The following is a 15851-nucleotide window of genomic DNA, read 5'->3' on the forward strand; positions in this document are numbered from 1 at the left end:
CTCATCTTTACAATGAAATAAAATACTATCTCAAAGTACTTACTTATAAACAATGTTCTGCACAGACTGTGATGCTAAGACGATTTTACGATGATAGCCCTGACCTACAATGGACTGTACAATCCCCTTTTTGCTTGGAAGGCCCTTTGTTTCTTGTTCCAAACTCTAGGAAAAAACATTAAGGACATCAAGAGGCTGATGTACTCTCTTTCTGCTCCTATCCAGAATTTTATTTCCAGTCTAGGTCATGGAATCTTATGTTCAACATTATGGCTGCAATTAGGACTAGGGCTAATTGCTAATTGATGTTCCAAGCAGGCCAGCCTGCATTAACCACCAATTTCATAGTTAAAACTACAGTCAGGGGCTCACTCCATTACTCCTACACAACTGACCACAACTGAAGAAAGGTAATAATTGTTCCTGTCTGAAATTAAGTTTTGAGTTTCTTATGTTGCTTACATTCAACATCACCACTTTAATTCACCTTAAAAATGCCATCCAAATATAGCTGCCCTATTAATTCATATGATCATAAGGAAATTCCCCCAAAATTATAACAACTGAAAATCAATAGTCATTAACTTTTTCTGATCTGAGACACAATTTAATCATGGCTGCATAATATCATTTATTGCCTTTAGTATGGTGAGAAGTCAATCAGGAGTTGCTAGGTGTTTGCTTCTGATATAAAATGTTTGACTCTGTCGGCTATAATTTGTGCTTATACAAATGTATGCAAACCAGTTATAATATTGTCATCAGCGAATTATGTTGTCTCACACATGCACTTTCTCAAAGAGAAATTGGCAAAGTGGATTCAGGCTGAAGTATCAGTGCATACCTATTTATTTTAGCTCTATGTCTCCTGACTACAGAGAGAAAAAAGAAAAACCAAAACAATGAAAGCTTTTTCAGCTTCTCTCTAGTTTTGAGTTGAAGGATGCCAGGTGGTGCATTTCTAATATGTAACATAAAAGCTTATCATTCTGGATAAACTCACACTGAGCAATTTTTCATGATCACTGAAGCACAAAATGAAGTTGCATTTTTTATGTTACATTATTCAAAATCTCTCCTAGGTATAGTAAAGGTAAAGGTAAAGGTTCCCCCGCACATGTGTGCTAGTCGTTTCTGACTCTAGGGGCCGGTGCTCATCTCTGTTTCAAAGCCGAAGAGCCAGCGCTTGTCCGAGGACATCTCCGTGGTCATGTGGCCGGCATGACTAGACGCCAAAGGCGCACGGAACGCTGTTACCTTCCCACCGTAGTGGTCCCTATTTTTCTACTTGCATTTTTACGTGCTTTTGAACTGCTAGGTTGGCAGAAGCTGGGATGAGTAACAGGCGCTCACTCTGCTACGCGGCACTCGGGATTCGACCCGCCAAACTGCCAACCTTCTGATCAACAAGCTCAGCGTCCTAACTCACTTCACCAAAGCAGGTGTTGTCAACTTCTTCTGCGCAGGGGCAGTAGTAGTAAGTCATTCTCTCCCTCTCTTTCAGGCAAATAAAATTACATCTGGGAGGTGCCAATATATGGGAGGATTCTTTAGTGCAAACCATAGAGATGTGTTTCTTTCTTAGGGGAAAGAAAAGGAGACATGGCCAAAGGAGAAAATGAAGGCGTCTTCACCCGCTAGTTACCAAATCTTTAGATATCGGTAATATGGCCATAGTGAACAAAAAGGGTTGTTCCCTTCTTTCTTCTTTTAGCACAGGTTTAAGGAAAAAATCAGGCTAGCTTTCATTTCCACCTTCCACTCAGAGCTCTTCATTTATACTTTTTATAGCTCAGACAGGAACAACTCTAATTAATTTAAAAACATATACTTTTGATTTCCCTACTCACAATCACACTGCAGTTTCCTGAGCTCCTGTTCAGGCAGGGCTAGAAGAAAAAACTGAATTTTTTTTAAAAAAGCGAACAATTTCAATAGTAAAAAGCCAGGTTATCAAAAAGCCAGGTTATTAAAAAATCCATGCTTAATTTTAAAAGGCAGTAAAGTTAAATTTAATTTTCAGTAGAAAAAGACCACTGGGGAAAAAAAAACATCTTACCCCTTTATTGGCAGCAATACAACATTCAGCTATTCTCAACCACAGGCGAGGATTGGAATGATAAACCTGGACAGCTTCTATCAGGCATTCAAAAGCAGCCAGTGGCCTCCCAATATGTAAAAGCTGAATGCCACAGTTATATAATAACTCGTAACGCTTGTTGGTGAGTAACGTGCACATTGGTCGTCCTGAAAACTTTTTACCTGTGATTAAAAACTGAATGTTAAATATGCAATTTAAGAGGACAGCTACAAAGTGATATTATTAGACAACAACCACTTAACTTGTCCTCTACTCAGATAAGCTAACAAATATCAGTAATGAATATCACTACAATTCAATCACTTCCTTTATGGTTGATTGCTTTATTTGGAATGTTATCAAAAAAATTTATAGATCAAAAATGTAGTATAAGAAATAAGAGTTCAAAATCCTGGTTCCTAGTAATCCCTTTCTTATAAAAAAAATGAAACTTTCTTATTTGAGTAGAAACTCAAATGTTATCAGATTCAGACAGGACAATTTCTAGGAAAAACTGCCTTCTCTTGAAGTATCAATATGCCCACCAGCTATATTATTCCTTTTTTCTATTGTTCTCCTCTACTGTGTGTCCTTTCTGATTATATAAACTCAATTCAAAAATTCTAATCCATACAAAGCTTATTCTAAAATTTATAATTTAAATCCAGCAGAACTGTGTCACCATTGTATATTTTCTTTTTTAAGCGTGAGGTTTATGATTACTGCCTTTTTCAACTTACCCATTAATAAATATTTTTGCAGCTGATGAAGTCAATTCAACAAACAAAGCTCTTGGGATCTTGTGATTTACCATAAAATATGATCTATATATCATTTTAGTATCACTCAAGATTTATATTTAAAGAAATTAATATATTATGCTACATATAATTCTACTTTTTATATTTTATTCCTTATTTTCAGACAGATAGAAAAATAATTCTAAGGCATCCCATGCATATTAAAAGAAACCTAACAATATAATTTCAAAAATTAAGAAAGTCAAAATTATGAATTTATTTTATATCTTATTAATCTATTCATTAGTCCTTACATTGTATTTATTACTTGCTTACTTTACCTGGGTCTGTGCCACTCGTCCCAAGCTGTGCACAGGCATTATCATTTTCTTGCAAAGCCTTTTTAAAATAGAAAATCCCTAAGTTGTGTTTCCCCATAGCAAAATGGATGCAACCAAGATTATTCCAGAACATGCACCGTAAACATTCTCCTAAGAAAAAGCAATACCGAAATGAAATTATGGACTTTCTAAGGGAGATGGGCAACATTTGATTTCCTGTGCATTTATTTTCAACTATGAAGACTACCATTTAATTCTCTTTTCTTTCATTCACGTTGTCTTTCACAAACCAGAAGTCACAGTTCATCCTCATGTCCAACAATACTAAACCCTGCTTTGACCACTAAAAGTCTCCCAGTGTTCTTCCTCAAACTCCAAATGTTCTGTCTTTCCTTCAAAAGCTTTTTTGCATTACTTGTGAAGAGAAAACTTCAACTAAATTCATATTGACTCAATGAAACACTTTAACCTGAACGGATAAGGCAACAACAATGTAAGTTACAAAATTTAACCTGGATGCAATTAATTTTAACGATGAAGTTAAAATTGTTGTTATAAAAAGGACTTAGTTTAACCAGGCCTCATATGGCTTTAAAAGGTAATTGGAACTGCTAGTTTAACCACTGTGAAACTCCTGACGCTACAGTATACTATAAACCTTTTCACATTTACAAGACTTAATTAATTAAAAGATGTATTTTAATTAACTTAAGATGTATTTGGGTCCGGGATGGCTTGGGTCCGGGATATCTGAGGGAACACCTGCTGCCGGCATCAAGCTCCCTTCGTCCTGTGCGCTCCCACAGGGAGGGTCTTCTCAGGGTACCGCCAGTAAAAGATTGCCGGCAGACAATACCCAGGGGGAGGGCCTTCTCTGTGGATGCGCCTGCCCTTTGGAATCAGCTGCCTGTAGAGCTTAGGACTGCCCCTGACCTTCGCTCATTCCACCGAAGACCTGAAGACCTGGCTCTTTGAGCTTTCTGGCCTGGACTGAGAGTATTAATTGGGTATATAAATTGAATAAATAAATAAATAAATGTATTTGATTGCTTAATAAATCAGTGGAAGTGGTTTATTAAGTGACACCTCTCCCGGATAAAATATTTGGAATTTATAAGATGTTCAACAATAAAATATTCTTACATATTGCAAATAGAAATAAATATAATTCCAAGGAGAACAGAAAATATGAAACTCAGAGATACAGTCATCCAAACAATGTTTTATATCAAATCAGTGAAAGAAATATCAAACTATAAAAGTGATTTGTACCTGTTTTCATAAATCCTGGATGCTCAGCAATATTTGAGCTGTTTAGGAGCTTTACAGCTTTCCGATAATTGCCCCTTAAATATTCAAAGTTGCTTTTCAGAAAAAGTGAAGGTGCAGACTGTGAAATTCATAAAAAAAATAAGTTACTGGCACCTTGTAGGAGCAGTTAGAAGACTAAATAACACCTGGAAAAAAGTTGCAGAACGTCTAAGCTTTGACTATCAGAAAAGTACCACTAAAATCTACAATTTCTAGTGGTCTGAATAGCTCTGAAAGCAGTTCGTTTAATATTAGACAACCTGTTTACCACTGAGTCATCATTTCAGAAATATTTCCTTAGTAGAGACAGAATGACCACAGGAAGGCAAAAAGCAGTGGAAACAAAAGCAACTTCCAATTTCCTGCTGGCTTCTCAATTGACTTTCCTTGTAAGAAGCTAGCAGGGAGCAAATTACAACTATGTAACTGCTTCTAATTGTGAAAGTGGCTGCGGTAGCACTGAAGCAGCCACAGATTTGCCAAGTTTTAGTCCCACAGGAGTCACGGCTCCAGAATCATGAATGTGTTCTGTAATCAATTTGAATAAAGGTAAAGGTAAAGGTTCCCCCGCACATGCGTGCTAGTCGTTTCCGACTCTAGGGGCCAGTGCTCATCTCCGTTTCAAAGCGCTTGTCTGAGGACGTCTCCGTGGTCATGTGGCCGGCATGACTGGATGCCAAAGGCGCACAGAACGCTGTTACCTTCCCACCTGTAGTGGTCCCTATTTTTCTACTTGCATTTTTACGTGCTTTCGAACTGCTAAGTTGGCAGAAGCTGGGACGAGTAACAGGCGCTCACTCTGCTACGTGGCACTCTGGATTCGACCCGCCAAACTGCCGACCTTCTGATCGACAAGCTCAGCGTCCTAACCCACTGAGCCACCGCGTCCCTAATCAATTTGAATACATGATTCAAAAATTGTTACCCCAGGATACATCATTTTGTCCAATTGAAGGTAGCAATGACCAAGAACATTGGAAATATTCCTTCCCTCCTTCCTTCCTTTCCCCCTTCCCTTCCTTTCCCTTCTCTTTCCAGCAGGCTGATAAGTAGCTACTACTGAGTACAGCAGGAGTGAGGATTGTAAGACTGGCTGGGAAACTGTCACAGAACCTGAAAAATCAAGCTCACACAACCCAGCAACAGTCAATAACATTGAAATAGCCACAACCTTCCCACATTTTATTCCCTTCGGAGTTATGTGTTCCAGATTTTGGACACATTCTGTATGTTAGGCCATTTGAGGTACCTTGGTTCAAAAATGGTTGCTGTATGATGCATCGTTTCGCCAGTTAAAAGGTCATGACAACAAGAGTTTATTAGTACAGAAATAAATAGAAATATTGAAGGAGAAATCTTCATTCAGAATTATAAGGAAGTAAATGAAATATAAATTAATAGACACTAATAGAAACATTTCTTGGGGTGCAGAAGTATTTTTCTAAAGGGATTCTAGTCCAAAGGGATATTTCAGAATAGTTTTCCAATATTAAAAATAGTGTTCTATATTTTTAAAAATAATATGGTCCAAAACAATTTATAAACCTAAATAAGTAAAAATTGCTTAAATATTTAATCAGGAGTCTGGATACACCTTTCCAAACTAAATAATTTTATTTAAAAATAATTGTGAGTTAATTGGAAAAGGTTCAACCAGATTCCTGATTCTTTTGCCATATTATGCTCACAAGGCTCTTCTCCATAATATTTTTAATAAGTAATTGATTTTTCAAGGCTGAAATGAACAGATTTTTTAGACATGATAAATATGAAAAGTAGCATAACAATCCAAAAACTGCAAGAGAATTAAGGAAAACAATTAGCTATTTTAATCTCTTATTGTAGAGCTATTTCATAATAGGATGTACCTAATGCTAAACCTGTTTATATGCTTATGGAACAACATCTATCAAAATAATGGATCCTTCCACACCTCACCTTAGATCTGAAGGGGAATCTATTAAAACAAATTAAGATCTATACAGTAGATATAAGAATAAAGCAGAATTCTACTATCTGAAGAAAAATATGCTAATATCAGATAGTTCAGATCATAGAAATTACAAATATTCCATTCATTAAGTACTTACATTTCCAGCTGTATTCATAACTGATTTGATTTCCCTCTTGCATGCTTTCAGAGATTTCATTTGAATATAAGCTCGAACCTTATACTGGTAAAAACGAACATAAAACTTCATTATGCAATAAAAATATTTCACTATTCAGAAACTATACTGGTCCCAATATAAACATTAGATGTTATCATTACAATTTGGACGTAATATGATATACTGATCAAACTTTAAAATTATTCTAAAACAGGGGTGTCAAACTCAATTTCATTGAGGGCCGAATCAGCATTGCTGTTGCCCTCAGGGGGCCGGGTGGGTATGGCCAGGGTGGGCGTGGCCTACTGGGTGGGCGTGGCTAGAGTGTGTATGGCCTACTGGGTGGGCGTGGCCAGCTCTACATCGTTCACCTCAAGGGTGCCTATGGGGGCCTGGGCAGGAGTGGGACAGATCTGAGGGTCTCTGGCAGAAGGAGGGCCTCTGGGCCAGGGCCAAGGCAGTGGGGGGCCATTCCCTCACTGTTTCCAGGATGGCTTCGCGGGCCACATGAAACCACTTCGCAGGCCAGATCCAGCCCCCAGGCCTTGTGTTTGACATATCTGTTCTAAAAGAACAATATAGCTGTAAAAGAACTGGTTTTAAGAGCTGATGTCCAACACAATGCTAATAATTAAAATAGCATATTAACATTTTTATGCCAACTAATGATCCATTCTGCCTGCTAATCATCAACCCAGCATTCTAACTTTGTGAGCCACCACACTCCAAGACATTGGTTATTTGAAAAACAATTGCAACTTTGCAGGGTAAACAAGACAGGAATCACAACCAAATGAACTAATCCTACTTTACTGTAAAGCTAGAAGGACAGAATCTTGCAAGTTTGAAATTACATTTGTCCTCCTCATCTATGGTTTCCTTTACACCCACTATCCAAGTGTGAACTATGCTGTTTCTTATCTGATCTTTCCCTTGGCAACATCTCTGCCCCATTCCCAAGGTTTTTCCACATACTATTACAATATTACAGAGAGATCTACAAAAAGAAACTCATATATACCAGCTAACTATGGGTGAGTTTGAAAATGGACAAAGTTTCTAAAAGAAATATTTAAATAGAACCCAGTCTTCAGTTTTACCTGATGTATTTTTGATTTTGCAGCTTCTGTTAGAGTTCCACTTTCAGACTTGTTGTTAGCTTCCTTGCTAGCATTATTACCTGTCTGATTACAAATAAAAAAATGAAATAGCTGCCTGTTTTAGAAACCAGTATTTGTTAAATTAATGTTATATTGTGAAATCCCTGAAACTGACATTCTATTATCTCTCCTTTTTGCATAACTAAAGAAATAGCATAAGTCTTACTCAGAAGCTCAAATTATGACATATGTTCCCAACTATGTGATCAAGCAAGAGTCAATCTGCTATTAAGTAGGCTTTAATAGCAGTAAGGGAAGTAAAATGTCAGTATTTCTTCACCCTATTGCATTGGTTGATAGTTGTCCAGCAGTTTTATTTAGGGGAATCCACAACCTCTTGGGAAGGGTTAGTACCAAAGCCTATCTGCAAAGATTGTGTGAATTATGTGCTAGACATCTGCTGGATAAAGTTGCTTGGATTTATCCCAAATTGGACTTGGCTTGCTGTAGGAGTTATGGAGGTGGGCTGAGGCTCAATGTAATTTGATTCCGGGGAGACGTTTGACCCTGTTGGTTTTGATGAAGTGAGTAAGGTTCTCATAATAGTTAGCTTCTATTAGTTAGTTCCATGTCCTTACTGGTTAATTATGCTTCCCAGGAGGTGACATAAAGCCCACATGGGCTTTAATTAGTGGTAAATATTTTGAGAGACAAAGTTGTATTTCCTATCTCTTAAGGCAGTAGTTTGTTCCTTCCTAGAGAAATCATTGCTAATAGTGCTAAACAATTTTTATCCAGTCTTTAATTTCCCCCCCCCCTTTTTTTAGAAAAGACTGTAAAGAAGGTGGTTATGCAACAATTCCAGAGAACTCAAGATGCTCATAGTAAACTATAAAGCCCTTCATGGCATGGGGCTGTGTTATTTGAGAGGCCACCTTCCCCCAATTATATCTACCCATCCCATTCGGTCTAGCAGGAATAGCACACTCCAGGTCTCATCTATAAGGGAGTGCCATCTGGCAAGGCTCGGGAAGAGAGCCTTTTCTGTCACCCTTTGGAATGTCCTTCTTCTACAAGTCATATTGGCCCTCACCTTGTTGGATTTTTGTAAGGATATAGAAACACTGTTCTGTCACTAAACCTGGGGATTTGGAGATTAATGTTGCCATGCAATAGCTGTGCTGATTTGTGTTGTGATTTAATTTTACTTCAGCTAAAGATCATATACTTACTGCTGTTTTTCACTGTTTATGTTTTCATGCCTTTAACATTAGCCACCAAGTTAAGAGTTTGAGATAGACGTCCATATAAATTGAACATAAATAAAACGAATAAAAATAAATACCTCAGCCTTCCCATTTTTGTTATTGTTGCCTTGTGAAACCATTTTTTCCAGCACAGCAAGAAGATGCAAGGCTTTCTCAGCTTGACAAGTCAGAAGATATAAATCAACTAGTAGAAAACACACTGCCTGTGCAAATTTTTCCTCTAAAAAACACACAAAAGATATTCCAAACATGTCAACATATGGGATATATTTCTGGCAAATTACCCTTGCAAAAATGTAGGCTTTTCATACAAGTGTTATATAGTTAATTAATTATATAGTTAATTAACTATATATAGTTAATTAATTATATTAATTATATAGTTAATTATATAGTTAATTAATTGCTCAAATGGCATCTTTATAAGAATTGGAGAACAAGATGCTTAGGACACTTCCATGTTACTGAAGTTTTTGTGACTAAACATATATTTATAGTAAAGTAATTATTCTAAATGAATTGCATGTATCAATTGTCATAACAGAAGTTTGTATAATATCAGTAAAGGAGGAAGAAAAATAGTCATATAAACTGAATGAACAAATAAACAAACAGACCTTTTCAGTTATAATCTTACCAAAAGGTTCGATAAATTGATAAAGTTTCTCCCCAATTATTATTGCTTCAGTGTATTGCCGCAGATGATATAAAATAACAGCTTGGTTATAATAGAGCATGCTGTTTTCAACATCATCTAAACCATCCATTTCCTCAACAGCGGAATGAACCTGTTGGGAGGGGGAAGAAAAGGAAGGAGATCCACATATATCTCTGTTAACTTATTTTTCAACAATGATTATCAAATGACAATGAAGTTGAATGCAACAGACTCTAGTACAAACGGATCCAAGTGCTGTAAATATAACTGTATAATTAAAACATTGGTTAACCATTAATTTTGCTGAAAAGACCTGTTTAAAAGTAAGGACAGGGCAAGTTATGAATGATTTTCCCCCCCTCTGCTTAACTAACCGAAATACCATAAACATTTAGCATATGGTAAGTGCTGTTTAAGGGACGCGGTGGCTCAGTGGGTTAGGACGCTGAGCTTGTCGATCAGAAGGTCGGAAGTTTGGCGGGTCGAATCCAGAGTGCCGCGTAACAGAGTGAGCGCCTGTTACTCGTCCCAGCTTCTGCCAACCTAGCAGTTCGAAAGCACGTAAAAAATGCAAGTAGAAAAATAGGGACCACTCCGGTGGGAAGGTAACAGCGTTCCGTGCACCTTTGGCGTCTAGTCATGCCGGCCACATGACCACGGAGACGTCCTCGGACAATCGCTGGCTCTTCGGCTTTGAAACGGAGATGAGCACCGGCCCCTAGAGTCAGAAACGACTAGCTCGCATGTGCGGGGGAACCTTTACCTTTTACCTTTAAGTGCTGTTTGATCATAAAATACTGATATTGTCAGCTAGGAGAAGAAATTATTTGCCAACAAAATAAACTAAGACCCAACCATTTCCTACAGAATGGAATACAATTCAAGTATCTATAGAGATTCTCAAGTCATCCAGGTTATGGTTGTCCCAAAGGTGCTTTTTTTTTTCTTCAAGAGGCAACTGGACTTTCTTGTTTTTTCTTTGAAGACCTTTTTGCTTTTCATCCAAGCTCCAATTTCTCAATGACTCAGGTGACCTTTATGACACAGATAAACCTCCAGATGACTCTCTAAAAGAATGCAAATGACCAGCTGTCTACAAGTAATATAAATTCTTCCATTCCCCACAAGCCAGTGAGAGCTGAAAAGGTTTCTTGGATGAGAAGCATAATGTCTCCAATGATAAACAAGAAAGTCCAGTTGCCGTTAAAAAAAAAAGCACCTTTGGGACAGTTCAGCTATATTTTAAGATAAAGATCAAGAGGTTTGAGACTCAATTTTTCTTCTTAAGATTCATCATGCAGAATCAAATTCATAGACCTTCTTCAGACAGCCTTTGAATAGCATGTCAGGATATACAGTATTATTGCCTTGCAAGTACAAATCATTACGGATAATGATATGTAGTTACTCGCCTTAACAAATTCCTTTAAGTCCTTAAGAAACTTTAAGACCTTAATAGGACTAGAAAATGAGAGAATAGAGGGTTTCAATCTATGCAGCCTGCCATATCCATGACTAATTTCTAATGTTCCATAGATTTCACTTACACATCATTCATTTATTTTTGTGCCTTCAAGTTGACTCTTGGCAACTCCTTGGATAAGTCACTGCAGTTTTATGGCAAGATTTTCAGAAATGGCTGGCTTAAGGCATAAGCAGGACTAAAACCAATCATTTCTAGCCTGGTAACTTCAAGTGGTTGAATATACTACATTGACTGATATTATTATTTGAAATCCATTTAATTTTTTTTATTTGTTCAACTATAGCCAGGTTCGCCTGGTGCGCCAGTTGCGGCCCTATCTAGACCGGGATGCCTTACGTACGGTCACTCATGCGCTCGTGACCTCTCGTCTTGATTACTGCAACGCTCTCTACATGGGGCTACCCTTGAAGACCACTCGGAGGCTCCAACTGGTACAGAATGCAGCCGCGAGAGTTGTACTGGGAGTTTCCCGATACTCCCATGTCACACCTTTGCTCCGCGAGCTGCATTGGTTACCAGTTGTCTTCCGGGTGAGGTTCAAGGTGTTGGTAATGACCTACAAAGCCCTTCATGGCATGGGTCCAGAATACCTTGGGGAGCACCTGCAGCCAGCGTCAACCTCCCTCCGCCCAGTACGCTCCCACAGAGAGGGCCTCCTCAGGGTGCCACCAGTCAAAGAATGCCGACTGGTGGCCCCCAGGGGGAGAGCGTTCTCTTTGGGTGCACCGGATTTATGGAACCATCTTCCGGTTGAGCTCCGGATGGCGCCCGATCTCCGCTCCTTCCGGCGCGATCTTAAAACCCATCTCTTCAAACAAGCTGGCCTGGCCTGATGGGACGGGGTGGGATTTTTATAAACGACTTTAATTTTAAATTTGTATTAATTTTATGGGCATTGTTTAATCATGTTTTAATAATTTTAATTTTTGTATCTAGTTTTTATGTATTGCCCTGTTCACCGCCCTGAGTCCCCTGGGAGAAGGGCGGTATATAAATTAAATTAATAAATAAATAAATAAATAATAAATAACATAATCAACTAAATATTCTCCAGCCTTGAAAATAAAATTTTTGAGAGTGGTAATAGAAAATTGTCTTTCCTGTCTTTTTTAAAGGAAAAATATAAATTAGAAATTACAATTTAAAAGAAAAAGAAAAATAACACTCTGCCTAACACAAGAAACCAAGCACTAAAGATTAGTATACGTGATTAACTCAACAAATAAACAGTACCTGGTTTTTAAGATGATTCAGTGTTTGCTTCAAATTATCAGTTGTTGTTTGATTACTTTTACAGAATTCTGTTACTGCTATGTTCAAAACTATTTTGTAATCATCTTTGTTTATTTCTTGTAAGCAGCTAAGGTGTTGTAGACAAGTATCATAGTTTCCAGCCTGTAAAATCAATTTTAAAAAATACAAGACATAAGCATATATATTTTAATATCAATTAATAATTTGAAATGCTAATTAAGTACATACACTGCATGAAATTAATTTTGTTTCAATGGGATTTAAATCCATAGTGATGTTATGCATATTATACTTGCTCCATTAAAAAAGCAACAACTTACCTGCTTCCATTAAAATTAGATACAAGCTGGTGGAACTTATTGCAATAAGACATGTCAAAATTAAAGCAGCACAGCATCTGTCAGTTTTCCCCGATAAATCAGACAGGAAACAAGAATAGGTAAGCTAATTTTATTTTACTATAAGGCTACATTAACACGTTTTTGCATTTCTGAAGGTACACACTTCCCACAGCTATTTTTAATTGCCTTAACAATTAGAGCGAGCCCTTCCTAAATTTCTTCCGCTATTAATCCATTGGGAGCTTCTGCTTTTCTTATCCAATTGTTTCCTAGGTAACACCTCTTCCCTTTGCCCTCCCCACACATCATCCTTTTCCTTCACACGTAAAAATATAAAACACAAGAAACAAATTGGTAAATGAAAGCTAGATGCCACATTTTTATTTTCCTATCAATACTCTTAAGATATTTAATCTGTGCTAAATAATCCCTTAGAATGCAGTAAGGGATCTATATTATGTCAAGAATTATCTTACCAAAAAGGCTTGTAGTGCATTGTTTGATAACTCTTTCTCTTGATCCGTAATTCCAGAAGTACCTACTCCTTCATGTTTCTCTGTTCCCTGATCTACAAAATAAATGTTAGAAACAACAGTAAATCTACCTGAAATGTCAAGCCATTTATTCACTATTCACAGTCTAGACTTCTCCAGTTTTCATATGGCAACATTTTTGAAGAAATTTTCTATTGCTTTATTCCTAGGAGTTGGAATGGCCCAAGATCCTTTGTGTGTCTTAGCCAGAACTAAAACACAGTTTCCCAGTTTCTAGCCTAGTGTCTTTAATAACCACAATAAACTGACTCTATACTGAAATATTTTTAACCCTGTGAAGATTCTAAATGACTATTCCTTGATAATATTTTCAATATTATCAGTTTGTAAACAGTTCAATATTTAGATAAGATTGAACAAGTTATCCAAGATGACACTAAAATTTATTGGGACAGTGTATATGGCATATAATATCTGGGGCAGACAAAAAGACATCTAGCTAAATGTACTGAATGACTGGCAATAGCATGAAGATTTCCAGGAAAAAAGCAATAGCTATTTGTCTCTTCTCACAATGAAGTTGAAGTAAGTGGTACCAAAAGAAATTTCTGGGCTGAGAGTTATTTATTCTAAGAATAAGCAACTCTGATTAGTTGACAGATTTCAGAGTTCTAAATACATAGATCCCGTATGCTGTGTTTGCTCACATCAACTTTAAAATTCACAGGACAATAGGTTAATTGCTTCTGATACTGCTCATCTTCATTTTAGCTTGCTCTGCAACTATGCTATGTATAATGTGGATGGAGTAGGGCAAGAGTTTGCTTGGATTTTCAGTTTACATAAAATTCTTTATTTGACATACTGCATATTTTTAAAAAATAATCTAGTTCATTGCATAGATAATTGTATTCTATAGATAATTCAGTCTATAGACACAAGGGAAAAAATCAACAGTCTTTCTGTACTGCAGTTAGAGATTGGGAATATATGAGACATAAAGATAGAATGCATTTACTGATACCAAGAAGAAAATAATTCATATTCTGCTAATTCATAGACTACCATAGAGAGTTGGTTTCACAAAAAGTAACATGAAAGACAAAAGTAACGTACCAGTCCTTTGTATTCTTTATATTAGCCTTCAATTTATGAAAAAAGTCACGCTGCAATGAGAGATTTATGGAGAGACTCCTATTGCCCTGTCTGAAAATATAGTCCTCACTTATATTTACAACTGAGCCCAAAGTTTCTGTTGCTAAGGCAATTGTTATGTGAATCATGTCCCATTTTACGACCTTTCTGCCATAGTTAATTGAATCATTAGGGTTGTTAAGTAAATCATAAAGTTGTTAAGCAAATCTGGCATACCCTATTGATTTTGCTTGTCAGAAGCTCCCTGCAAATTATTGAAAATCATAGTCCCTGAGATCCCTGCAACCTTTGTAAATACATGGTGGTTGCCAAGCACCAGACGTTTCATCATGTGAAATAGTCTATGTGTATATTACAACAATCAAGAAGAAATCAGGATAGTCTATTAAGTCAGTGCCCACCACTACAGATTCCACAACGGAAGGCAAATGAGACATGGAAACAATATTATTTTATTATGGCTTTTTAAAAACTTGCCACAAGAGGAAATCAGTCCCCCTTACAAAAGATCTCAGTATCACACAGAAGGGAATGCTATTTAAATCCTAGCCTAAAATCAATGATATAAGGTTACCTATGCACACATGCAAATTTTAGAAAATGTTCACACACAACCCTTTTAGAGGAAAAAAGAAGCCACGTCCTCCTCCTGCACCCATTCTCTTAGAAAGGTGAGATTCCACAGAGTTAAGCCACTCTACCCGTCTCCTGATGCCCCTAAGCAAAGGAGCATTTCGGCATCCACTCAACGTGCAGAAAAATATATGGAGATACACCTTCCAACCAATGGCGGCACAAAGTCCTCCAGTGGACCATCGGAGAAAGCGGCTGGCTGAGAACCCTTGCCTCGCCCTACGAGACAGCTCTTTTGTCCTCACCTCCGCCTTTGTCCGCTGCCATTGATGCCGCGGGAACCAATCTATCAATACCTTTGCAGATATTGATATAGATACTGGCAAGACTCCCGACAGGCGCGATCTCCACCTGTACCTCAACAGCCCAGCCTCAGAAGCGTCGGCTTGAGAAAAAAGAGGGATGGAAGAAGAAAAAACGCACACATTAGTGCGGGATCCCTCACCTTCCGATGGGATTTTACTTTTGCTTCCGGGTTAGGTGACAGGAAAAGGAACCGCGGGCCCAAGCGTCCTCTCGCTGCCCTCAGCCTAGAGACGTCACGCAGGGGGAGGACATCTTCCACGCTAAGGGGCGGAGCCAGCGAAGGATGTAGTGTTGACTGTGGAGTTCTGGGAGTTGAAGTCCACAGATTTAAAAGTTGCCCGCCAATGTTGAGAAATATTGAGATAATGAGTTGCCCCATATGGATGCCGTTGCCAGGAATGCGCTTTGGATATTAGGCTTCGGGATCTCTTTCCCGGTGAAATAACCAAGTAATCTCGGATAGAAACCGGTATGGTGATCCTCACGGCTGCTGGTTGCAAATAAAATGCGATTTGCCCGTTTGTGGGGGATGAGCCTGTTCATGGCTATCAATCACAATGGCTGCATATTAGC

General features: G+C 37.8%; 1 protein-coding gene across 3 annotated transcripts in view; it reads right to left on the minus strand.

Moving 5' to 3' along the window:
- Positions 1-15435, minus strand: part of CNOT10 (CCR4-NOT transcription complex subunit 10) — a 31707-nt gene extending 16272 nt beyond the window's left edge. For all 3 annotated transcript variants that reach the window (XR_014494113.1, XM_083376498.1, XM_083376497.1), the window contains exons 1-11: positions 15218-15435; positions 13167-13258; positions 12329-12490; positions 9589-9739; positions 9029-9171; positions 7684-7767; positions 6563-6646; positions 4434-4551; positions 3162-3311; positions 2060-2262; positions 44-165 (exon numbers count right to left, since the gene is read on the minus strand). Coding sequence is in view for 2 of the 3 variants with exons in the window: in XM_083376498.1 (XP_083232624.1) it covers positions 44-165; positions 2060-2262; positions 3162-3311; positions 4434-4551; positions 6563-6646; positions 7684-7767; positions 9029-9171; positions 9589-9739; positions 12329-12490; positions 13167-13258; positions 15218-15239 (1331 nt within the window). In the remaining variant the exon portion in view is untranslated. The remainder of the gene's footprint in view (positions 1-43; positions 166-2059; positions 2263-3161; positions 3312-4433; positions 4552-6562; positions 6647-7683; positions 7768-9028; positions 9172-9588; positions 9740-12328; positions 12491-13166; positions 13259-15217) is intronic.
- Positions 15436-15851: the final 416 nt, after the last annotated feature.

The sequence above is a fragment of the Vipera ursinii genome (assembly GCF_947247035.1).
Source record: "Vipera ursinii genome assembly, chromosome: Z".
NCBI classification, from domain to species: domain Eukaryota; kingdom Metazoa; phylum Chordata; class Lepidosauria; order Squamata; family Viperidae; genus Vipera; species Vipera ursinii.